The 23613-nt window shown below is 45.8% G+C and overlaps 1 protein-coding gene and 1 pseudogene across 2 annotated transcripts in view; both read left to right on the top strand.

Moving 5' to 3' along the window:
- Window positions 1-23088, top strand: part of PYROXD2 (pyridine nucleotide-disulphide oxidoreductase domain 2) — a 45267-nt gene extending 22179 nt beyond the window's left edge. The window contains exons 14-16 of one of the 2 annotated variants that reach the window (XM_029932342.1): window positions 594-700; window positions 2208-2328; window positions 23052-23088. In XM_029932342.1, coding sequence (XP_029788202.1) covers window positions 594-700; window positions 2208-2328; window positions 23052-23080 — 257 coding nt within the window. In that variant the 3' untranslated portion in view covers window positions 23081-23088. Of the gene's footprint in view, window positions 1-593; window positions 701-2207; window positions 2329-3065; window positions 3357-23051 lie in introns of those variants that run through there. The other variant, XM_029932341.1, reaches the window with a different exon arrangement.
- On the top strand, window positions 13551-13649 carry LOC115286043 (annotated as a pseudogene).
- Window positions 23089-23613: the final 525 nt, after the last annotated feature.

The following is a 23613-nucleotide window of genomic DNA, read 5'->3' as shown; positions in this document are numbered from 1 at the left end:
CTGCTAGGGTCCCACACTGGGCTAAGAAAGCCTAACAGCCATGGTTCCTGTCCTTACGTTGCTCACAGCCCAGTCAGGGTTTGCGGGGACTAATAGAGGAACCAATCTGACAGTACAACTTACTCTGTGAATCGAAGGAGGAAGGTTTGCACCAGGGAGGCAAGGAGAGCTTTCCCAAGGAAGGGACATTTGAGCTGGGTTTTAAGGGAAGAATAGGAGTTGGCCAGGCAGCAATGCACATTCCAAGTGAAGAAACAACTTGAGCAGAGCAAGGAGGTGAAGACAATTTGCATATACACAGGAGACAAGTAACTTTGTGTTTAGGGCTGGGGTGCCCAGGTGGGAACATGGGATGGACCCAGAGGCCTTTGTAATGAAATATTTACTTGCCCATGGACTGTTTATATAATTTTTGCTTATTGGGCTGTTTATATAATTTTTGCTTATTGAGATATAACTTACATACGAAAAAAACAGACCGATTTTAAGTGTGTAGTTTAATGAACTTTCATACATTTGCCAAGTTGTACAATCATAGCGCCCCCTCTTCTTCCTCCTCACACCGTCTCGTTTCTCTGCCGTTCTGTGCTCAGTGTTTGACTGCATTGAGGCCTACGCCCCTGGCTTCAAGGGCTCCGTGGTGGGCAGGGACATCCTCACCCCACCTGATCTGGAGAGAATTTTCGGGCTTCCTGGAGGGGTGAGTATGTCTGGGCGTCCTTCGTCACATTCTTCTCCTGCATCCCCCACTCCCTGCCACACCCACTTGGTTTTATCTTGTCCCTCCACACCCAGCCTGTATCAGGAAGGAGGACATTGCAGAGAACACGGTGGAGAGGGGACAGAGAAGTGGTCAGACCCAGGGAGCAGGGAGGAGTGAGATCAGACAGGAGAGACAGTGCCTGCTGGGAACGTCACCAGGATGTCCCCTGTCTGGACACCTGTGGCCACCTCTCCCATCTGACTTTCTTCAGAGGGAGCTCCCCTCCTAAGGTGGCAGGTCCTTGGACCTTCCGCTCTGATCTATCAACGTCCTTGTTGAGACTGGAGACAAAGGGACCAGTTAGGAGGCCAGGTCCATACTGCAGCCACCAGCTTCCTGTGGCTCTTGGTGGTTTCCATGGGGTGAGGCCACACTGAGGCAGGCTACACACATAAAACACCTGCTAGCCTGCAAAGGCTTAGGACCAAAAAAATGTAACACATCTCATTCATAATCTTTGTATTGATCACATGGTGAAGTGATAATGTTCTGGCTCTATTAGGTCAAATAAAATATATTACTGACATTTCTTTCACCCATTTCTTTTTAAACTGTAATGTGGCTCCTAGAAAATAAAAATTGCATATGTGGCTCGTAGTATGTTTTTATTGGACCAGGGAGTCCAGAGCTAGAGTGCAGGAGGCCAGGCAGCAGGAAGGGCACAGAGTGGAGGGGTGCAGGAGGCACAGGGCAGGCCGAACTGAGAAGTCTCCGTATAACATGGTCAGGGTGGAGGTGACGTGAAGGGTCCACCTGAAGGCCCAGGCAGGAAGGTGATGTCGCCCATCAAGGCAGGGAAGGCGGGAGAGAGCAGACGGTGGGTGGGGGAGGACGAGCCCAGCTTGGGATGTGCCGACAGGGTCAGCTGAGGGACGCCCAGCAGGTGTCGATCTCGTCCAGACCTGCCCTGCAAGTCTGACCTTGCCCCTGCCCCTTGCTCCCCTCACCACCACACCTTCCCAGCTGCTCTGACCCCAGCAAGGAGAGCAGAATCAAGCTTGAGTACCTGTCCCTTGTCTCTACTGCCAGTTACTATGACTCTGCTGGGGTTTAGACCCCTGGGACCCAGGCCCAGGTGGGTGTCTTGGCCAAGAAGAAAACATGAGCTGGCTGCCAAAGTAAGTCGAATCCTCCTTGTCTCAGACTGAGGAGGGTTTGTAGACCTCGGCAAAACACTTCACATCTCCCTCTTCTTAACCCCCTCACACTCTGAAGGTGCTCCTCACCTTTCTTCCCTCCTGATAAATGCCCCTGGAAAACTCCATCCCCAGCCCAGGACATGCAACTGTCCTGTCTCTTCCTTCCTTGTCTACTTCATAAGAATCCAAGAAAACATGCTGGAAGGAAAAGAACCTTCCTTGGAGAAGGCGAGGGGAAGAAACTTACAAAGGCTGTGAAGACTGTAACACTCCTATGTTAACGACTGTGGCCCTGCCTCCCGCAGAACATATTCCACTGCGCCATGACCCTGGACCAGCTCTACTTCGCCCGCCCCGCACCCCTGCACTCCAACTACCGCTGTCCTCTCCGGGGCCTGTATCTCTGTGGCAGCGGCGCCCACCCCGGTGAGTGGCGTGGACCCCCTTCCCTGTGCGGGCTGTAGGGGCTGGCTGGGTGGCAAGAGCTTGCTGACAGTGGGACAAGGGAGGCAGGGGGAGATAGAGGGGAGTTCTCCCATAAGAACAGGCCATCCCCCGCATTGGGGATGCTCAGTGCACAGGAAACAGGCAGTGGGGGAGGGGGCCCCTGCCCGCTGGCCACAGCCTCGGGGTAGCTCCCACCTCCTCCCCACGAGGTTTGAGGCCATGTTCCAGAAGCGGCTCTCCAAATGCCAGCTTTGGTTGTGAAAGACCCACGTCCCTGAATTCCCCTTCCAGATGTCAGACCGGGAAGGACTGGTAACATTACGTTTCTCAGTTTAAAAATTCTGTCCTGCATCTATGTCAAGCCCTGCTGACCTTGCCAGGGCTGCCTTCCCCAAGGGACATGCCCCAGGGAGTTCTGTGCTTCCGCTGCTTGCCCCTTAAACCCTTAGTCAAGCACTTTAGTTTCACCCACTGAGGGTCTCAGGTGCTTGGACTGTGCACCAGGCCCCCTGCCCAGAGCTCTGACACAGGAAGCCTGGAGGCGAGCCCAGAATCTGTCTTAATAGTCGTCCCGGTTCTGATGCCCACATCTGGAGCACCGCCCTGCAGGCGCCTATGCTCTGCTTCCTTGCTGGCTTCCCCATAAGCCCTGGCCCCATCTGCTCCCTGGGGACTGTCGTGAGCACCACATAGGTTCATGGGAGACTCCCTTCCAGGAGGAGGCGTCATGGGAGCTGCGGGACGCAATGCAGCCCATGTTGTCTTCAGAGACCTCAAGAGCATGTGAACCTGAACCAACTCTGACCCAGGAAAAAGAATCCACCCTTGAGAATTTAAGTCCCTATTGGGTCAGCTACCCATCATAAGGCTGGAAGCAGACAAGCCTTCCTGCTCAAGGCACTATTTTAGGAGAAACGTACAGGTTACATTTGATACTTGTTAGCCTGGTACCCACGTCTTCATGAACGAGCTAGTTCTGTGTTATTAAAAACAATGTTTTATATAAATAGTTTGTATCTTTTCTATACATTACTATATATTTGGTATGTTTTAGTAGATGCAGACATAGAGATGATAGAGATAGACATAGATATAGATACCTCATTACTTAATCTCGCTCAACTCAGATTTTTCATCTGTAAAGGATTTGCTTTAAAAATCAAATAGGACAATGGGTCATGCTTTAGTCCGGTATCTGGCAGACACCTTAAACGTTCAGTGCACGGTGGTGGTCCGGCTGCTGGTAATGTCGGTGAAGGTACTATTGTCACTTTTGTGCTCTGCAGGAGGCGGTCTTTCCAATATTCTTTCTTTAACGCAGCACCTAGAACTGAGAGCAGCCTGCTGACGCAGCGTGACCGGGGCCGAGCAGGGTGTTCCCCAGGCCCACCGCACTGTTCTCACAAGAATGGCTGCCAAGCCGAGGCGCCCTGTTCTGCCTTGACACAGCTGAACTTCTGAGCTTGTTGAAGATGTGGTGCGGGTCTGGGTTCTGAGACGCTCCTCACTTACCCTCAATCCCACGGGCTTCATCTCAGGGCCCCAAAGAAGGGTTTTTCCCAGGGGAAAACATTTGGAAAAAATGGAAGCAAGGGAGGGAGGCAGAAAAGGAAGGTGGTAAGGAGGAAGAAGCGTGTGGGGTTGGGGGCAAGTGCTGGCTGAAACCTCTGGTGAGCCGCGTCTTCATTCTCTGCGAAGTCAGTGGCCTTGTTTACGTCTCCCCTGGTCTCAGCCCACCCCGTTCCCGACACTGGCATAAAGAGAGCGGGACTGAGTAACAAATAGGAACCTGGGCCTGGGGCACATCACATCCAACTCAGTGTTCCAAATATCAATGATTAGGGTTTGGTTTTGTTTTTTTGTTTTTTATTTGTTGGTGAACAGAAGTCACAAAGCTTGTAGGAATGTAGGAAATTTCAACCATATAATAAGAACATAAAAGTCAAAATTCATCTTACCTATAGAGAAAATCAGCATTACCATCTACAGTATTTCCAGATAGTCTTTTAGATAATAAGGATCAGATTCTATATTCTATATGCAGGTTTTACATCGTTATTTCCTTAAAAATGTTCTTTTATGTTTGTTTTTTAGATAGAGAGATAGCAAGCAGGGGAGGGGCAGAGAGCGGGAGACAGAGAATCCAAAGCAGGCTGCATGCTATCAGTGCAGAGCCCAATGCAGGGCTCAAACCCACAAACCATGAGATCATGACCTGAGCTGAAATCAAGAGTTAGATGCTTAACCAACTGAGCCACCCAGGCGCCCTATCTTTATTTCCTTTTAATTCACATCATGAGCATTTTTCAGCCATAAAAATTCATTGAAAACACTATTTTTAATAGATGCCTAATGGTCTCTTTTAAGGATATACCAGAATTTATTATGGGACATTGGGTTCTGCTTTGGCCTTGATTCCTAATTAGCAAATACTCTTTCACCATGCCTACTTCTACTTGAATGAGTCACCATCACATCACTCAGGGCACAGCTGCTGTCCAGGCAAACATTCCCTTAAGGAGAAGGAACTCAGGAGACAGATGGAAAGAAGAGAGAGAACAGTCTTAGCACAGAGAGGAAAAGTTTCCCACCATTTGGTGACTTCCTGTCTCTGCCTTGTGTCCATGGAAGATAACACTGGCCCAGACCAAGATACAGGATCAATTGATTGGACTCGGGCTCGACACAACAGGGAGCCTTGGCTCCTATGAGCCCCCAGCCGGCCCTCCAGCGGAGCAAAGGGGGTTGATCTTCCCCTAAGTGATGACTGCAAATTGGCCGTGGATCGGGCCACGGGTCCCTTGTTGACTTCGGAATGTAAAACTCTTGCAAGGATAAATAAGTCAGTGCCATATCGTTACCTGATTTACAGTTGCCCATTTCCCCAGAGCAGTAGGGAACACTTCCTCTGAGGCACAATCGTGTAAACACCGGGAGTGCACATGAACTTCACCTGGTTAAGTCATTAGGTAACGTGGCCAGCCCCTCCTGCTCTCATGGCCCCTGGGTGATGGTGTCCGGAGTCCAGGTGAGAAGTGAGGTTTATAGCTCTGGGAGGAATTCGGGCGTCCTCGTCGGAGAGATGACAGATGTGGCTGGCCAAGCCACCTGCGGGCCTTGTGAATGTGCATTTTTCTCACATATGTTCTGTCTGCAAAGCATTTGATGATGCTGGATTTTCTGCGGGACACAGATACTACTTACCTCCACGGTAAAAGCAGAGATTAGACTTGCTGGAGCGTTCTGTGGGGGGTGGGGTAACGTGAAATAAAAAGGAACATGAAATGCAAATGAGAAGAAACTCATATGGACAGCAAATCTGAGAAATATTTAACTGCACCAGGAATCAATGAAATGCAATTAAAACTAAACTATCATGTTTTACCTATAAAGTTGAGAAAAATTATTATAATAGAAAATTACCCGTGTGGGCAGAGAAGATACTCTCACATATTGTTGGCAGCAGCATAAATTTGTATTTGATAATCAAATTCAAAAACCAACATCTGAAAGTCAACCCATTTGGTGGGTTATTCAACCTCTGGTCATCCAGCCTAAGGAAGATAACAGAGATGTCCCTAAGGATTTAGGTATAAGCACATTCATGCAGTGTTACTTGCAATGGCAATATATCAGAAACAGAAACAGCTTATATGTCACAAAATAGGGAATTAGTTAAAAGAATCATAGTAATTGCATGTGATGGTATCCCTACTACATATGTATGTGTATGTATGCCTCTATGTATATGTATAAGAGATGTATGTATGACATAGATATCACACGTATACAGACAGAGACACAGAGAGATTGACAGAAGGACAGAGATGGAGAGGCACCTGGGTGGCTCAGTTGGTTAAGTGTCTGACTTCAGCTCAGGTCATGATCTCACAGTCCATGGGTTCGAGCCCCGTGTTGGGCTCTGTGCTGACAGCTCAGAGCCTGGAACCTGCTTCATATTCTGTGTCTCCCTCTCTCTCTGCCCCTCCCCCACTCATACTCTAACTCTCACTCAGAAATAAACATTAAAAAATTAAAAAGAAAAAGAAAAAAAGAAAGAGATGGAGAAGAACAGAAAACAGAGAGACAAAGGAGAAAGAACCAAGTACATCTAAATGTTAGCAATAGCCTGAAGTCTTTCTGGCCACTTGGTGGCAGTTTGGAAAAGGTTCCTTACTACCTTTATATAAACTATCTCGGCTCAAGAACAAGCCCAGAATAAATGGATGGGGCTTTAACACTTTGTTTAAAATGATGATCCAGGCCTAATCTAAATTGTACATTAATGTATATTTATTGATCATAAAGCAGGATTTCAGACATGGTCAGGGTCTGAGATTTTCTTAGTGGGAGGGTGGGGATCGCCCTCACTTAAAGTTCCATTAGCATCACAAAAGGGAAGGGCAGCATGCTGTCAGTGTTTCAATAGTCCAGTAGAAACCCTGCGTTCCTGTAAGGAGACTACAGAGGTGAACCCAAATCTGGACTTTCTTTGGCTTTATCTGAAATTACATCCGCTCTGTTAGGCAGGTTGTTGGATCAGCAGCTCAGTAGCTGGTTAGATATGTCCTTGACTAACACAAGAACTGGAAGATGAATTAAATGATACTGAGCCAACATTTGCTTAGTAGCTTGGTAGGCAGAAATCTTCCAAAACAATGGGTCTCTTAAGAAAAATAATAAAGAAGGCTGTCAATAGTGAAAATGTGCTGGAGCCAGACCTCCTCTTTCTCTACAGTCCCAGTTGGCCTCTCCTCCTGTTTGATCTTCCAGCACCTCAGCAGGAAATGTAGGTCTGGTCATATCCTGCTGTGCATTAAGGGCTGAAGATTCCTTCCTCCTAGAGGGGAGGGGAGGAATCTATATGTAAGCATAGCTCACCGAAATAGGTGTGTGCTACAACCCAGCAATGCAGGCCCTGGCATACAGGACCTACAGAAGTGCTGTGTATGTGTGTTCATCAAAGACCCATACTAAGCCACTCCTGGCAGCACTATTTATCACACCTCCAAACTAGAAACCACCCACACACCCATCAGCAGCAGATTGAATAAGTAAGTTGTGGTATATCCACACAGTGGGATCCTATTCAGCAATGAGAAATGAACAACCTAGAACCACATGCCATAATACTGTGTTGAGTCAAGACCAGACACAAAATGATACAGCTTGTGGGATTCCATTTGTAAAATGTACAAAAATAAGGAAAAATGTCATCTTTGCTGTTAGACATTCACATTTGAGGGTGTTAGGAACTGGGAGGGAGACTGAGGAGAGCTCTGGGGTGCTGATAATATTCTGCTGTTTGGTCTGTATGATGATTACATGTGTATGTTCAGTCTCCAAAAAAATCATGGAGCTTGAGACTACGATGTTACAGTTTTCTGTATGTATGTTATACTTGAATAGGAAGTTAAAAAGGAAACTAGCTTTTTGCCTGGAACAAAATGATTATTACTGGCATCATTATTGTAAAGCTCTTATTAACTGGCAAAGCCCCCGCTCTGAGTCTGGACTAGGATGGGAAATGAGGAGGAGGGTAAGAAAGGAAAAAAGAGGGGAAAGAACAAGAAAAATGTGGTGGACAGACCCTCAAGAGGCTTCTACCCATGATCCCTACTTACTGGTGTTCATGCCGTTGTGCAACCCCTCCCTCTGAGTGTAGACAGGACCTGTGACTTGCTTCTAACCAACAGAATATGACAAAAGTGATGGAATGTATGTGATTGTGTCACAAAATATAATGGTCCCCATCTTTAAGGAAGCTCTCTTTCTCTCAGTGGCTGTGGGGAAGCAGAGGTCACACTGGGAATCCCTACATGGCAAGTAACTGAGATGGTCTCTAGGATCTGAGAGCAGCCTCTAGCCAACAGCTAGCAAAAAACAAACAAACAGACAGACAGACAAAAAGCCCTTAAGCTCTCAGTCCTATAGTCTAAAGGAACTGAATGCTGCCAACAGCCATGTGAGCAGGGAAATGGATTCTTCCCCAGTCGAGTCTGCAGATGACAGTGCAACCCTGGCCAGTGGCTGGATTGCAGCCCTGTGAGATCATAAGCAGAGGATCCAACTAAATCTGCCTGGAGTTCTGACCTATAAAAATTGTGAGATAATAAATGGGTGTTGTTTTAAGTATGTTCATTACACAGCAACATATAATACAAGAGAGGCCAAACAGCCAGATCTGGGTACAAAATGTAACTGATGATATAAACCTAAGTTTTGACCCTAGATATCAAAATATTTCCATTTAAAATGACTCTGTGATATGGAAGTCCCTCAGTGGGGCTAAGCCTGGACGCCACCATCACTGAGGTCAACAGTCAGAGACACCTGGGTTTGGATCCTGACTCTACTGACATCTGAACTTAGGAAAGTTTCTTTACTCTTTCTGAGTCTCAGTTTCTTTTGATTATTGGGGATTGTGATATTTTCATGGCACAGGCACCCAACAACAACTAGTTTTCCTTCTTTCTTACAAAATGACATGTTGCCCCACTCAGAAGCAGAGTGTTCAGATAGAATGAGAGGCATTCTGGTGCATTCTGGGCCCACCTGAAGCAAAGGAATGAAATTAAAGATACCACATGAAGAATTGCAGCAAGATTTCCTTTGGTTCCAGGTTTGGAGATCCCTCAGGAAGAGGGCCCCCAAGTTACCAGCTTCCATTCTGGGACAGCAGACACACACACACACACACACACACACACACACACACCTCTACAATAAACTACACCAACTCACACACACAGATCAATATGTCAGGGCAAGAGAGAAGGAAGCAGGCAGGGCAGGTTGCCAAAGACAGAATTGGTGTGTGGGCTGTTGAGCTGTATTTCTGGTCCAATAAATCAATCTGCCTTGAAAGAGTTCCTCCGACTCCATAACTGTAATCGGAGCTACCTTCCTCAGGGGCTGTTTGTTACGTTCAAGGTCAGGTGACAAGTACAGGTTTTCAAAGTCAGGCACAGTCAATCTTCACCTGCCTCTGGGAAGAGCTCTGCTCTATCTGGAATATCAGCTAAAAACGAGCCCATCTGTGAGCTGTTGAAAACTTGGTAGAAATAGAATTGAGTTAGCCTTTGATTTCTTTCCTTGTTCGATTTCTAAACTCACTTCAACATTCTCACTAGAATGCCTCCCCTAAAATCAACATCTCCATCAACTTGGAATTTGTTGACTCTTGCTGTAGCAGAAGTATCTGACCGCCAGTCACCCCCCCCCCCAATAAAAAAAAAAGAAATTAATAAATGCTGCTGTGTATTGAGTCCTGAATCTGTGTCAGGCACCACACCAACCATGCATTTCACATGTGTTACTTCACTTAAAGCCACAACAAACCTAGGAGTCAGTTACACTAGCTGTCTGTGTTCAAAATTGAGGACACAAGCCAATGATGTTAACATGCTTACCTCAGGTCACAAAGTTAGGAGTTGACACAGTCTTTCTCACACCAAAAGTCATGTTCTAAGCAAGAAGCTACACTCTGGATCCAACTTGTAGACAACTGGTTATATTGTAATCAAGTCCCACTAATTGTTGACTGATTTATGTGTAGGGCTGTACATGAATGTGAGGCAATGATCTCTAGTCTCAAAGCATCTACACCCTAGTGGAGGGAGACAAAGAACCTGCATATAAAGGATCATGAACATCTCCAGAGCGATATGATTCTGCACGGAGCACACCAGTGAAATGTGACGGAGAGGCAGCTTGCCTGTGAGCAGTTAGGGTCAGGGAGTATTTCCTCCACAGAGGGGCTTGAACTGAAGTAAGACTGCCGTGGACTTGGTGTACGAGAAGACTTGTTGAGCAAAAAGGATGAGGAGGGCATTCTTCTTCCTCCAAGGTGCCATGTGGCAAAGGTAGGGGGGTGAGAATGGGCAGATACAGTGGGCTGGGTTTCCACTGGAGAAGCCATGTAAATTAGCTCAGGAACACACAGTTGGCTGGGAAGAGGATCTGTGAAAAGCAATGATGGGAAGTGGGGGGCTCAAGATATTGGGAACCTTCATGTCTGGCTGAAGGCAGGCTTCATTCTACAGGCAGCGTGGAGTTTGAGAAGATCTTGGGGATTTTACACAAGCTGGAGGATAGCCAGTCCGTTAACTTGTTTAAGTGGCCACATTCACTGTGTTGGTAGAGACTATCCAAGGCAAGCTTTTGGGCTGCCCTCATCGCTCTCCTGGCTCTCTCCTGAAGCACTCACATGACCTGTTCAGAGATGGGAGTGAGCCAAGAATGGGACATTGACCCCAAAAGTCTAGAACCAGTTTTTCAGGCCATTACACCAGACTGTGTGCCCTGGCCAGGAGCTCGGCATAGAGAGTGTCAGCAAGAAGCCAGCAAGATTCTTCTGGTCTCTGTAGAAGGCCCTGTCACCAGCAGCCTCAGGGCCAAAGTCTCCTGCCACAAGAAATCTGCAAGACCCTCTTCATGGGACCCGCATTTGGGGAGCCTCAGCTGGCAGCCCCTGCCTTTTAGTTAGAGATGTTTGTAACATCTTATAAGTAACGGCCCCTTGCTGACCTGCATTTCATCAAGGATTGGGGCAGGTGAAATCCAGGGGCCTGGCTTTCCCCTGGAGAAGGCAGAGACTCATCTGCACCCTGCATGAACTGGAGCAGCCTGTATTTGGAGTTGGGAAGAAGGTTAATAATAGTAAACAAACTTCCTTGAAGGGGTGGCCTAAAGGGGAACTAGTTATTAAGAGGGGGAAAGAACCAACACCACCGCTTTTACAGTAACTCTTCTCTGTCTATAATGAGAAAACCTCTCTTCTGTATAAACGACCCCCTAATGTGAGTCACCCCAAGACCTAACTCTTAGTCCAGGAAGCAGGAGCATAATGGTGTAGTCAGGTGTAAATTATAGGAGTCTGCCAGGGCAGGAAGCGGGACAAGTCATAATAGTAGAGTGAATTAATTTCACATAAGTGGGATTAGCAGTTAAATAAATAGCAGCCCCACCACTAACCCCGTCTGGAATGCTGAGTGTCTGTCCCCTGCCAGGGGGCAGAAAAACCTTATGGCTGAGCAGAAACTAGGTCACGACATGGTCGCCTACCCACTTTTAAGGACAACTCCTCTAGGAATGTAAGGCAGAAAAATGTTTGTGTTAGAGCAGACATTCCAAGTTAAAAAAAGATGAGATGTGACCTGCCTTCCATTGATGGTTCAGGCTGGCCACGGTGTCCCATGAGTCATCACAGACCTAAATGCAACCTGAGCAGTGGAGGAGGGGTCACCCAGGATTTGGGGTAAGTTGGGGACAATGAGGTCTATGGAGGGACCATGAGGAGCTTCCATTCCAGCTGAGAACTTGGTTTTATTTTTAAATTGTCAACCTCCCGGTTGCTTGGGCTTTTTAAGGCTTTGGCCCTTTCATAATTTGACAGCACCCTCTGTTCAGGAGAGTGGAGTGCTCAGGTCTGGAGGACTCAGCGTCTGTGAGATATGGTGGGAGGACCAGGGTGTGAGCTCAGTCAGGCAAAGGCAGATGGGCTGGAATTTCAACACAGCCTCCGGATGCACAAATAAGGTGCATCACACACCCACACAAAGTGGGGCCAGTCATATTCATGGAGTTGTCGTGAGGTCTAAATTACATTATGTCAAAAGCAAAAAGCCCCTAACCCTAGTTCTGCCATGCTCAAGATGAACAGAAAATAAATGGCAGATCTCCTTCTTTCTTTCCCCATGATACAGGAGAGCCAAATAAGAGAGTCCATATTGGGCACCATCCAAAAGAGGCTATAACAATGATGAAATCTTCCCAAGGTCGGGAAGAATTAACAACGCTTTAGTTAATTCTCAGTAAGGACCTCCAGGAATGTTTCACGAAGCTGTGTTTCTTTCTCTATGTTTATTTAGGACCTTGAACCAAGTCAAAGTGAGCTCCTAGGGTTGGCTCCAGCAGGGAGGGGCATTATCATGAGTCTTTTACACGGCTTCCTAAACTTTTTTGACTATACCCCCTTGGACGGGGCCAAAGATCACCAACACCCCACCTCGTCCATGTCCCTCTGAGTCTGGTGAATTATGGGTATGGGCTTTAGGGGGAAGGAGATGAGAGTTGCAGAGGAACCAGATGAATCAGTGGCACTGAACTTGTTGAACATGTAATATTGGTGACTCATTTCCAGTCTATGTGAGAAGAACCTGACATTATCCACTTGCTTATAAATGAATGCCCTTTGGCCTCAAAAATTATCCTACTAATTTTATTCTACTAACCATGAGTGTAAGATAAAAGTTGTTAGAATAGCATAAATCCACAGACAAGCTAGACACCAGTGAAGTGTTTCTAAATAATAGGGGACCAATCATGTCTGCCTGCCCAGATTTTCCTGCTTTCAGCACTGAAAGCTCTGTGTCCCCGAAAAACCCGCTGTCCTGAAAAAATTAGGATGATTTGTCACTCTACCATGCCAGCCAACTGTAAGGAGTTATGTACATACCTCCTTTGGCAATGTGGACATATGAGCCATTGCTTACGGAGTTGCAATTCATTTATATATAATGTCTAGTTAGTGGGAAGTTTTATAAGCCAAAAATACCCACTTAGGACAAACAAACCTGTCATCTGACTAAAATGGATAATGAAGGCACAAAACCACTAGTAATTTATAAATAACAAGTCTGAATAACAGCCATTGAAAGCCACAACAGCTCATAACAACTGCTGAAAAACCAACTGAAAAGAATTCTTCAAAAAATTGGAGAAATTCCTATGTAGAGGAGGAAAAACAAATTTGAGTCCTTAGCAACCTGTACAAACACTAATTTTAGTTTATGAATACCTAAATTTTGTGGGTTACTGGCAAATAGCCTTTAGTTAGTTCTACGTGAGGAGGAAAATCCATGAAACATGTCTGCGAGTCACATGTAGGAACCATAGAACAGGTTTGCATTCTTGGGTTAGTTCATAGTTAGCAGAATGACACGTAATTCCTACCAGGATGTCTTGGCCCACACCTTGAAAGTCGCTGCTTCAGGTGCCTGGGTGGCTCAGCCTGTTAAGCATCTGACTTCGGCTCAGGTCATGATCTCATGGTTCGTGGATTCAAGCCCGGCGTCAGGCTCTGTGCTGACAACTCAGAGCCTGGAGCCTGCTTCAGATTCTGTCTCCCTTTTTTTCTGCCCCTCCCCTGCTTATGTTCTGTCTCTCTCTCTCAAAAATAAATAAACATTAAAAAATTTATCGCTTCTCGGCCTTTTGGCTAAGATCAAGTGTAGTATCTGTTCTTATCAGTTTAATAAACATTAAAAAATTTAAAAGAAAAGAGAAAGTCACTGCTTTAGCTTGCTGAATAAATGAGAAAACCAAGGTCGAATAAGTTAAATGATTTTTCCGAAGTTATAATTGTCGTGGAGACACCAAAAAGATTTTCTGTATGTTATTGAGCAGTGTAAGGAAGGGAGAATTGTAGAGTGTTTAGATATTTAGTCTGTCCTATTTAGCCATCTCTCCAGATGTATCTGAAATCGCGAAAGGATAAATTCAGTTGGCCTCCACAAAGATGTGTTGAAGCTCTAGCGCCCAGTATCCGTGAATACGACCTTCCTGGGATAGAGGGTCTTTGCAGATGCATCGGGTGAAGATGAGGTCACTGGGGTGGCCCTAAACCAATATGACGGAGCAACAGCCCCAAGCTAAGGACTCCAAAAGTGGCCTGGAAGGACCCTCCCCTAGTGGCCCTGCTGACACTTTGATTTCAGACTTTGAGCCTCCAGACCATGAGAGAATAAATTTCTGTTGTTTTAAGCTGTCTAATTTGTAATACTTTGTGACGGCAGCCCAGGAAACTATTCTATGACCTTGAAGTGGCTCTCAGCATCCCGGGACTGGGTATCTTCCTTCTCACACCTCACCTGGCAGCTGGTAGGGAATCAGCCTCTTTATTGTGTCTTTCCTGTCTGCCACAGCAGCATCAGAGAGCTCGGGGCCTCCCTACCCCTGAACAGGCATACATCTCAATCACGGAGAGGGTGGCATAATGTCAGTGAGTGTATCTGGGCACCAGGAGGGTGAGGGAACCCTGGTGAGCACCCCCTCCCTTCTCCATGAGGGCACTGTTCTGGCCACATGCTTCCAGCGTGACCACTTGACATTTTCCTGTCCACACGCCATTTAGCAAGGGCAAGAAATTTGATGAGCCTTCCTGACCTTCGCTGTTTTTCCTAGGACAAAAGCGAAGAGCTCATCAGATTACGGGGGGAGGGTTGCCACTTCAGAAGCTGAGAAGTTTGCACATTATCTCGCTTTTATGCATAACATCTTTTTTAGATGCAACACACAGACTTGGTTGGTTTACAAACTACTGTGCCCGTAAACTTCCACCCAGAGAAGAGAGTAAGCTTCCCCGGAGGAGGGGAGGGAAGGAGGGGGTGGCACCAGCCAGTGCGAGGCTGATAGCTATAAATATTCACCAGATGCAGAGTATGATCCTAATTCTATAAAATAAATATACTTACATGTCCATCTGCATGTTAAAATAGCTAGTAAGGAAACACCAAAATGTTATTAATCCAGGATAGAATTACGAATGCTTTTATTTTATTTAACTTTTATTTCTTTTCTAATATTGCTACGTTAAACAAGAAGGAATGGTGTAAGAAAACTAACCAAAGAAAAATTCACTCATGATTACAGCTTCTGAGCACAAATCCTGTTAATATTCTGGTGCTTGAAAGAGGAAAACTCCAAGAGCTATAATAACATAACTGCATGTGATAAATAACATTAACCCTTTCTTACTCCAGCAAAGTATAAAGAGAGCTTTTCCTCAAATGAAGCACTGTTTTCCCTCGTTGGGATCATCCTGTGTTTACAAAACTGTGGTTTCAGTTAAAGTCGTAACAAGCATTTTCCCATGTTGTTCTAAACCCTTCCATTCATAATAATCATTACATCTAATAGGTGCATAATAATCGCATCAGAAACACAAACCTTCATTTACCTGGGTGTGTGTGTGTGTGTGTGTGTGTGTGTGTGTGTGTGTGCGAGAACCTTCATCCAGTTTGATTTGCCATCATGGAACGGCAACTTCCCTTCTGCTAAAGATGAGATAGTTGGTAGAAATCAGTTGAGAGCCAAGATTCTCCTAAACGTCTGGCCCAGAACTCTGGTCCAAGGGAAGAGGGGATTGGTGGTCCTCCGCCCTCCCCCTGTGCTCCCACCAACGCTCACGAGATGGAGATGAGCCGAACTGGGCTGAGGTTCAGCCAGTTTTTGGACTTAGGCCTGTTCGGCTCGTGCCCGCTGGGTTGTAACCAGGCGCTCCTGCTACTATTTTTCACTTTGCTACTAGCCTTGCGGGGCTGAAAGCGAGTTTGACTATCAATCGATAGTGAGTAAACAGACACTATTTTTGCCGCCAGGTCTCCACTTTCCTGATATACCAGGGATATTTTCAGCTTGAATCCTGCCCTCCCTTCACTCATGCGACATCCCTGTCTTCCTGCAAGGAGGCAAATACGGGGCAGGTCACATCACTCCTCATTCCTTTCTGTGGCCAAGTCACCAAAAGTCACTACATTTTTCCAGCAAAGCCTGGCCCAGCACTGACTGGCATGGTGCCCGAGGTAGAAAACTATGTCTTGCCAGGACCCAATAAGGTTTAGTGCCTCTCCTGGGGCTGATACTCTGTGACCCCTACCCGAATCTCTCCACTTCCGCCTTTTTAATTTAAAATCTGAACTGTGTAGGACGGCAAACAGAAGGTAAGAAGCTGCAATCACACAGATCTTGACGTGAGGAAACTTGGTACAAGGAAGGGAGTCTCCCAGGACTAACCAGTACGGGGCCGGAACAGCCTAGAAGCTTGAGTGAGAGGATCAGCAGCACATAGATGATAAATCCAAACCAGGTGAAAACAGAAACACTTCCTTAACCACCCTTGGCTGAGGATTTTCACCAATCCTTGGTGAGGAGTGACTGGAAGAGAATGTCAGAAGCCCACTGTGTATCTGTAGTTTACTGTGTATACTTAAGTTTACTTTACAGTAAACTGTCTATAATACTCATTCCATAGTGTAGGTTCAGACAGTCACAAAAAAATTCTTTTGTTGTCTTTAGAAACTCTACAGTAGAAACCTTCGTGGATATCACCATCATTATAAATCTGTAGTGGAAGTTCGCCTGAGTGACTCTGGGAAACAAGATTCCAATCCCCAAAGTGAGGGGACCAGGTTAACGAGCCCCTTTCCAGAATGCTGCTTTTGCTCTTACTTATTTATTTGCTTATTTATTTGAGAGAGAGACAGAGAGAAAGAGACAGACAGAGAGAGAGAGAGAGAGAGAGAGAGAGAGAGAGCAAGCTTGCACGCAGGTGCACAGGAGCAGGGGAGAGGCAGAGGGAGAGGGAGAGACAGAATCTTAAGCAGAGGCCCAGCATGGAGCCTGGCTCAGGGCTCGATCTCATGGCTGTGAGATCATGACCTGAGCCGAAATCAATAGTCAGAAACTCAGCTGACTGAGCCACCAGGTGCCCCCCAGAATGCTGCTTTTAATAAAGCTTAGTTCTGGCTGGGGGTGCTGCATGATACAGCTTTGGGGGCCACGTGTGTAGGCATTCTTTCACTCCACAAGCATTTACTGACTCTTGCAATGGGGCTTCCACTGTACTAGGTGCTGGCAATACTGCACAAAATAAAAGAGCTCATAACCTCAGAAAACCTCCTGGAAGTAAATAAGCAATAAGAGATAAGAGGGAATAGGTTTTAGGAAGAAAAGATCTGGAATAATCACTAAGGGACAAGGATGAGGAAGACAGTGAGAAATTAGTAGGAGGCCTGATGTAAGACCAGCCCCATATTGGGACAGACTAGATTCCTGGAGCCTGTATTAACATTTAGAATAAAGAGAGGAGAAGGATTTCTTTCTGTTTCATGCTCTGGGGGCATAAATAGAGTAAACAGTGAGGTTCCGGAGGATTTGGATGGTTTTAAACATCAAGCTGTCAGGTGGCGAGCGCCCTGTAGTGCGCGCAGATGCCTTGAAGTGGGCATGTGAGTGAAGAGAGGACTTCGCATCCTCCCTGGCAGGGCAGGGGAGGTGGAGCTATTAGTGGCAACGACTGAAGTGCCCATCTCGGAGCGCAGCTGCAGGAAGGACGGTCAACAAGAGGCAGGCAGGGAGCGCTCCAGCGGGTCCCATGCTTGTGCCGTCTCAACTGGTGAAGACAAAGATGGGCTGCCCGGAAGGACCCCACCTTGGTTAATGCTCAGCCTCAGGAGCCTAATTGCCAGGGTTTAGCAATTGGGAACAGTGAAGGAGACAGGTCTTAATCAGAGCTGTAAAACCAGTAGTGGAATTTATAATCCAGCACCCCCCTCCCCAGCTCTGGCCAGGCTGTTTGGCCTCGGAATGTGTGACAGAGACTAGTGGAGCCTCAGCTGTTCCTCAGGCTTGAGGTTGACAGCGATCTGAAAGTCCAAATGATCTCATCCTCCAGACTCCCGTCCCCTACCCTCAAACCTCCGCTCAGGTCCTATGGCTTGCAGCCGCTTTCCCAGGTGCCATCCGTTTATCCCGTGCAGCCTAGCCCCACCTGACAACACTGAAAATTATAACAATGTCTCCTTGTATCTGTATATAGCTCACAGCTTTCAAACTTCTGACAATTTTTGGTTCATTTGAGAGAACAACACAGAGTACACAATATTATTGCCCCATTTTAGAGCAGCACTAACTGAAGCTCAGAGAATAGGTGGGTGTTTTCTTAGCATCTCACAGCTGGTGAATGATGCTAAGACTTCCAACCCCCATCAATTCACTATAATGACCATTGCAGTACAAGTGGTCTTTATAAGACACTGTGCTGTTGATTGGTCTTCAACCTTAAATCTTGTCAATTTTTTTAGAGATCAAGAGATATGCTCCCTCCCAGCAGCCAGATTTGGAAGATGTAGGGGCCCAGCTCAACTCTGCTAGAGAGAAGGAGATGGTGGCCATCCCAATGGCATGAGTAAGAGTCAACATTCAGAGCCCTACCCCAGCTCCAATTCGGTTTGGAGTGGCCAGAATCTTAGCTCCCAATATACCTGGAACATTCTAGTGTAGTGGTCATCTGCTGTTTGGGCACTCAGCATTCATTTCTTTTTCATTTGCTAATCGCGTTTGGAGTTAGATTTCTCTCTCTCGTGTCATCTCAGGGCACTTGGCTTGCTGGCTCACAGGTACACATAAGGTCCCAGGACAACCAGTCAGGCTCTCTTCTGGGATTTCAACAATTGCAGAGTGGAAGGGAAATCATTGGAGCAAATTTATTCCAGGGACAGGGCCCCAAGGAAGCTATTAGTTTCTCCTGCCCAGATCCTAGATCACTTTGGTTCTTGTCCTTTTCAAAGCCCTGCTCTCCTACACCGTACTGGATTCTGAGCCATCCGGTGGCCCTCCAAAAAAACCTTTCCCACCTAAGTCTCTGTGCCTTGCAGAGAATTGATGACCTCCATCCACCTTCTACTCCCCATGCCCTCTTTCTCCTCTGTCCCCCTCTTGGGGGAAGCAGAATGGTACAAAGGAAAGAGTCTTAGAGTCAAAGTCAAGAACTGAGTTCAAATCTAGTCTCTGCCAAGACCTTGACTTACTAGCAAGTTAACAGGGAGTTACAGGAGCACGAGACACTATCAGTGGTACTTTTGTCAATAGATTGTGAGACATTGGCCCACTAAAAATAGCTCCTAAGATAAGTAAGAATAAGGAAGGAATTCATAAATGCTGAAGGTAAAACTGTTTATCCTGAGGGAAGAAGACGGAACTAGAGTAGGATCCACAGTCCTGCCTTGATCTGTAAGAGGATCTTTGTCCTAGACACTTTGTAAGAAAAAGAGGGCAGGTCCAGAAATATTCTCTATGAAGGAGAGTAAACAAGCTGGCTCCTTGGGCACCAAGCAAGACAACCACCCCTTTCCTCCCGGGGATAAAGAAGGCACTGAGTTTGTGAACATAACTAAGGGTGGGTTCAGGCGAAGCAGGAAACTCGGGCTACGTCGGGCTGGCTCTGAGTCAGGTGCTGCGTTGGTGCCAAACAACCCTTTCCTGTTGCGCATTTGTCTCCTGCCTCACGCAGTGTGTGTGGAAAGAGGGGTCATCGGAGCTGTGCGCAGGCCTCCCTGTGTTACCTAGAGGGACCCAAAGGTCGAGCAGTAATTAGCCTTCAGGAAATCAGCCCGAGGCTCAAAGATCAGGGAGAGCCTGACTCAAGCCTTTGAATGTGGAGGCAAAGCCCCGGGGCATGCTGGACGTGACCCTGCCTCCTTGGGTCACCAGCCACCGTCATGGTCTGTGCTCTTCACTGTCTTCTTCCACCTGAGATCCTTTCCGCTGAACTTGCAAGCAGCATTTAAAAAAATTTTTTTTGGTCTTAGATGGTAATGAACTATTGACTTGACCCCAAACAGCTTCCCACAGCCTTCAAGGCTGGAGCTCCTTAGGCAGGAATGACAGAAGTTCCACTAGTTTGGCCTGACCTGCTCCTCTTTTGTCCCCTGATCTGTTACTGGTCAGATGCATGTGCCCAGGCGAGCACTACAGATGGGGCCACATCAATAGGCTTCCTGAGATTTTATATCAGATGAGAACCATCTGAATTTGGCCACGAGTGTGGCCCATGTTGAGTTGTGACTTTACCCTAGCACTTTCAAAATTGTTAAAATTCTGTATGTGAAAATGTGGAAGTTTTGGGGATCAAGTGGGTCCTTAGAGAGCAAAGCCTGACGTTGAACATGGTAAGAAAGAAGTATTCTTCTAATGCCCCCGTTGCTGAGGCCATCAGTGCTGGGACACTGGTCCCAAAGAACACATTGTTTCCTTTCTCTCTACTTTTTCTCCTCATCTACCATGGTGAGGAATAGAGAACCATGGGCACCAGTGGATGTCATTGCTGGTGACTAATGTCTGCCCAGAGACAGACGGTGCCCTCTTTGGTAGCTCCATTGAGATGTCAGGGTCTCTGAGTGAGCTTCTTCCTCCCTAAATGAGGTAGCCAGTGCCTCAGGAAGCTGTGAGGATTAAATAAGACAACAGGTAAAGCATATGGCACAGTCCATGACCTATAGTACGTGCTTAGTAAATGTTAGTCTCCTTCCTGTGGTTGGTTGATGGTAGAAACAGTCACAGTTTGGTCCCTGACTGCAGTCCCGGTAGATGTCCCCCACTCCTCCCAGTCTGGGCTTGGCCACGTGACCATCTTTGGCTGGTGGAACAGTAGCACATGAAACACAGAAACTTGAAGAGTACTTGCATTGGGGGGCTTGCCTCCTTTCTGCTCCTGGAACTCCCCCCTCCCCAACTCTATGACCAATGCTGTGCTGGCCCAGTGGAGGAGGAGTGACCACAGGGAGGTGACTGATGTGGCCCCACCACCTGCTATCAGCTTCAGCTCACATAGATAGAAATCTTTAGATGATTTACTTCAAACTGTCATTGATTCCCCCAAGTGTGCAGTATTTTGGAATCAGTCTCTTATTGGTCCCACAGCTTTATCTCATGTTAGAATTCTTTGAAACAACAAGATGATTGACTTAATGTATGGATTTTTATTCAGCTGTCTTGCATCCTGTAGATTTGCTTCTCAGATGCCTAAAAATCATGGCAAAAATTAATGTTTTGAAAAAAAACTTTCTGTAAATTAAGCTAAATTCACTATCCAGACAAATAAATAGACCACAGAGAGGAAAGTGCCCTGATGTCCATTTAGCCAGGCAGACTCGGTAGGGGTCTAACCCAGGAGAGTTAGGGTGGGCCAAACAAGGCAGTTGCCCAGGCAGACAGGGCAGCCCTGGCCAGAAGCAGGTTCTGGGCACACATCCCAGTCACAGTGGCCATGCCAGTGCTGTTGGGGCAAGGAGGCCAGAAGCAGGCAGGTGGGCCATAAGGTCACAGTTTGGGAAAGTTCAATACTTGGGAAGTAAAGAGCCAAGTGGATCACACTAAATGGTTTTTAGGACAAGAACCATGGATATTGTGAATGATTTAGAAGCTTCCCCACTTGCATGACCTCTGACTTTTAAATTATCAGGGACCCCCCTCAAGGCTTGGCTGAATATGATCTCAGCAGATTAGTTAATGGGTGGGTACTAATAAAGCACCAACACTATCCCATGGTTGGGTTAGGCATGCTGAGGAATGTAAGAGCAGCTAAGGCCCCTGCCCTCACGTGGTTTTGCAAGCCCCTCGTGGAAGCCATGCCAACCAGATCCAAAGTATGTTCTGAGCAGTAAGTGCAGATATAAGTGGGAGTTGAATTGTTCTGTACTGATTTCTGAAGGAGAAAGGCTTAAGTCAGACTGTAAGGAATGACTATAATTTAACAACAAGTAAACTTTTTGCCTTCCCATCAAGAAAGGACGGTGTGAAAAAATGCCATGATTGATGAGTGAAGTCTGTGGCCACAGGAATGGTAGCAGGCTGCCATCTATTTTACCATCACTGGCCTCGGTGATATTTAAAGTCTCTTTGATCTTTGATGGTCCGTGACTAATGGCATATGTTTTAAGATATAGCCATGGCACCCAGAGTCCCTGATACTTAGGGTGATGGTGGAAGGGCAGAGACAGGGATTATACTTTCTTGTCTAGATTTCTCACCCAGAAACCTGAGAAATTGGTTAGTCAGATCTCGAATCTTCCCCAATGCAAACATGCTGGTCATTAGAAGCAGACAAACAAACAAACAGCCAGAGACCTCAGAAAAAATGGATGGAAAGAAAAGTACAGGAATGATTAACATAAAATTCAGAATTGCTGTTAAGAGGAGAGAAGGAATTCCATTGGGGGTGCCTACAAGAGTAATATCCTTGGTAATATTTTATTTTTAAAGCTGGCTGGTAAGTATTTGAGTGAATGGTATGTGAATTTTTTTTTGTATATTCACAGGTTGTATATATCAACCATCACCACAATCAATTTTAGGACATTTTCGTCACCTCTAAAAGAAAGCCCATTTCCCCCTCAGCCTCCCCCAGCTCTAAACAACCAATAATCTACTTTCTGTCATGTGGATTTGCCTATTCTGGACATTTCACATAAATGCAATCATGCAGTATGTGTTCTTCTGTGATTGGCTTCTTTCACTTAGCATAACACTTCAGAGATTATCCTTGTGGTAGCATATCAGTACTCTGTTCCTTTTTATTGCTGAATAACATTTCATTGTATGGATATACCACATTTTATGTATCCATTTATCAATTGATAGACATCTGGGTTGTTTCCACTTTTTCACTATAATGAATAATGCTGCTATGTCAACATATGTTTATTTTTCTCTTGGATATTTCTAAGCATGAAATTGCTTGGTCATATGGTAATTCTCTAATATTTTGAGAAACTACCAGACTGCTTCTCGAAGTAACTGCATCACTTCACATTCCCACCAGCAGTGTGTAAGAGTTCTAATTTTTCCACATCCATGCCAACACTTGTTATTGTCTGTCTTGTTGATTATAGCCATCCTAATGGGCATGAAGCAGTATCTCATTGTGGTTTTGATTTGAATTTTCTTCATGGCTAGTGATGTTGAGCATCTCTTCATGCGTTAATTGAACACATGTATATTTTCTTTGGAGAAATGCCTATTCAGATCCTTTGTTCACTTTTTTGTTGGGTTGTTTGACTTTTTTTTACTGAGTTGTTAAAAACCCTTTATATAGTCCAGATACAAAATCTTTTTTTTAAGGTTATATTTATTTTTGACAGAGAGAGACAGACAGACAGACAGAAGCTGAAGCAGGCTCCAGGCTCTGAGCTGTCAGCACAGAGCCCAACATGGGGCTCAAACTCATGAACTGCAAGATCATGACCTAAGCTGAAGTTGGACACTAACCGACTGATCCACCCAGGTGCCCCTATAAGACCCTTTTAAAATAAAATTTATAAAACCTTCACCCATTCTGTGTGTTTTGTGTTCACATTCTTAATCTCAACAATCAGCCTTTGATCTTGAAGCACAAAAGTTTTTCATTGTGATGGTATCCAGTTTATCTATTTTTTTTTATTCTTGTGCTTTGGTGTCATATTTAAGAAACCATTGCCTAATCCAAGATAGGAAAGATTTTCTGTATGTTTTAAGAGTTTTTATAGTCTAGCTCTTACATTCAGGTCTTTGATTCATTTTGAGTAAATTTTTGCATATGGTGTGAGGTAAGGACCCAACTTCACTCATTTGCATGTAGACACAATGTATTTTATGACTTAATATCAGAAGTGACTTTTTTTTTTCCTGCCACATCCTGTTGGCCATAAAGGCCAGTTCTGGTTA

The sequence above is a fragment of the Suricata suricatta genome, chromosome 2 (genome assembly GCF_006229205.1).
Source record: "Suricata suricatta isolate VVHF042 chromosome 2, meerkat_22Aug2017_6uvM2_HiC, whole genome shotgun sequence".
In the NCBI taxonomy this organism is placed as follows: domain Eukaryota; kingdom Metazoa; phylum Chordata; class Mammalia; order Carnivora; family Herpestidae; genus Suricata; species Suricata suricatta.
The sequence above is the reverse complement of the archived record's forward strand: the minus strand, read 5'-3'. Positions and strand labels throughout refer to the sequence as shown.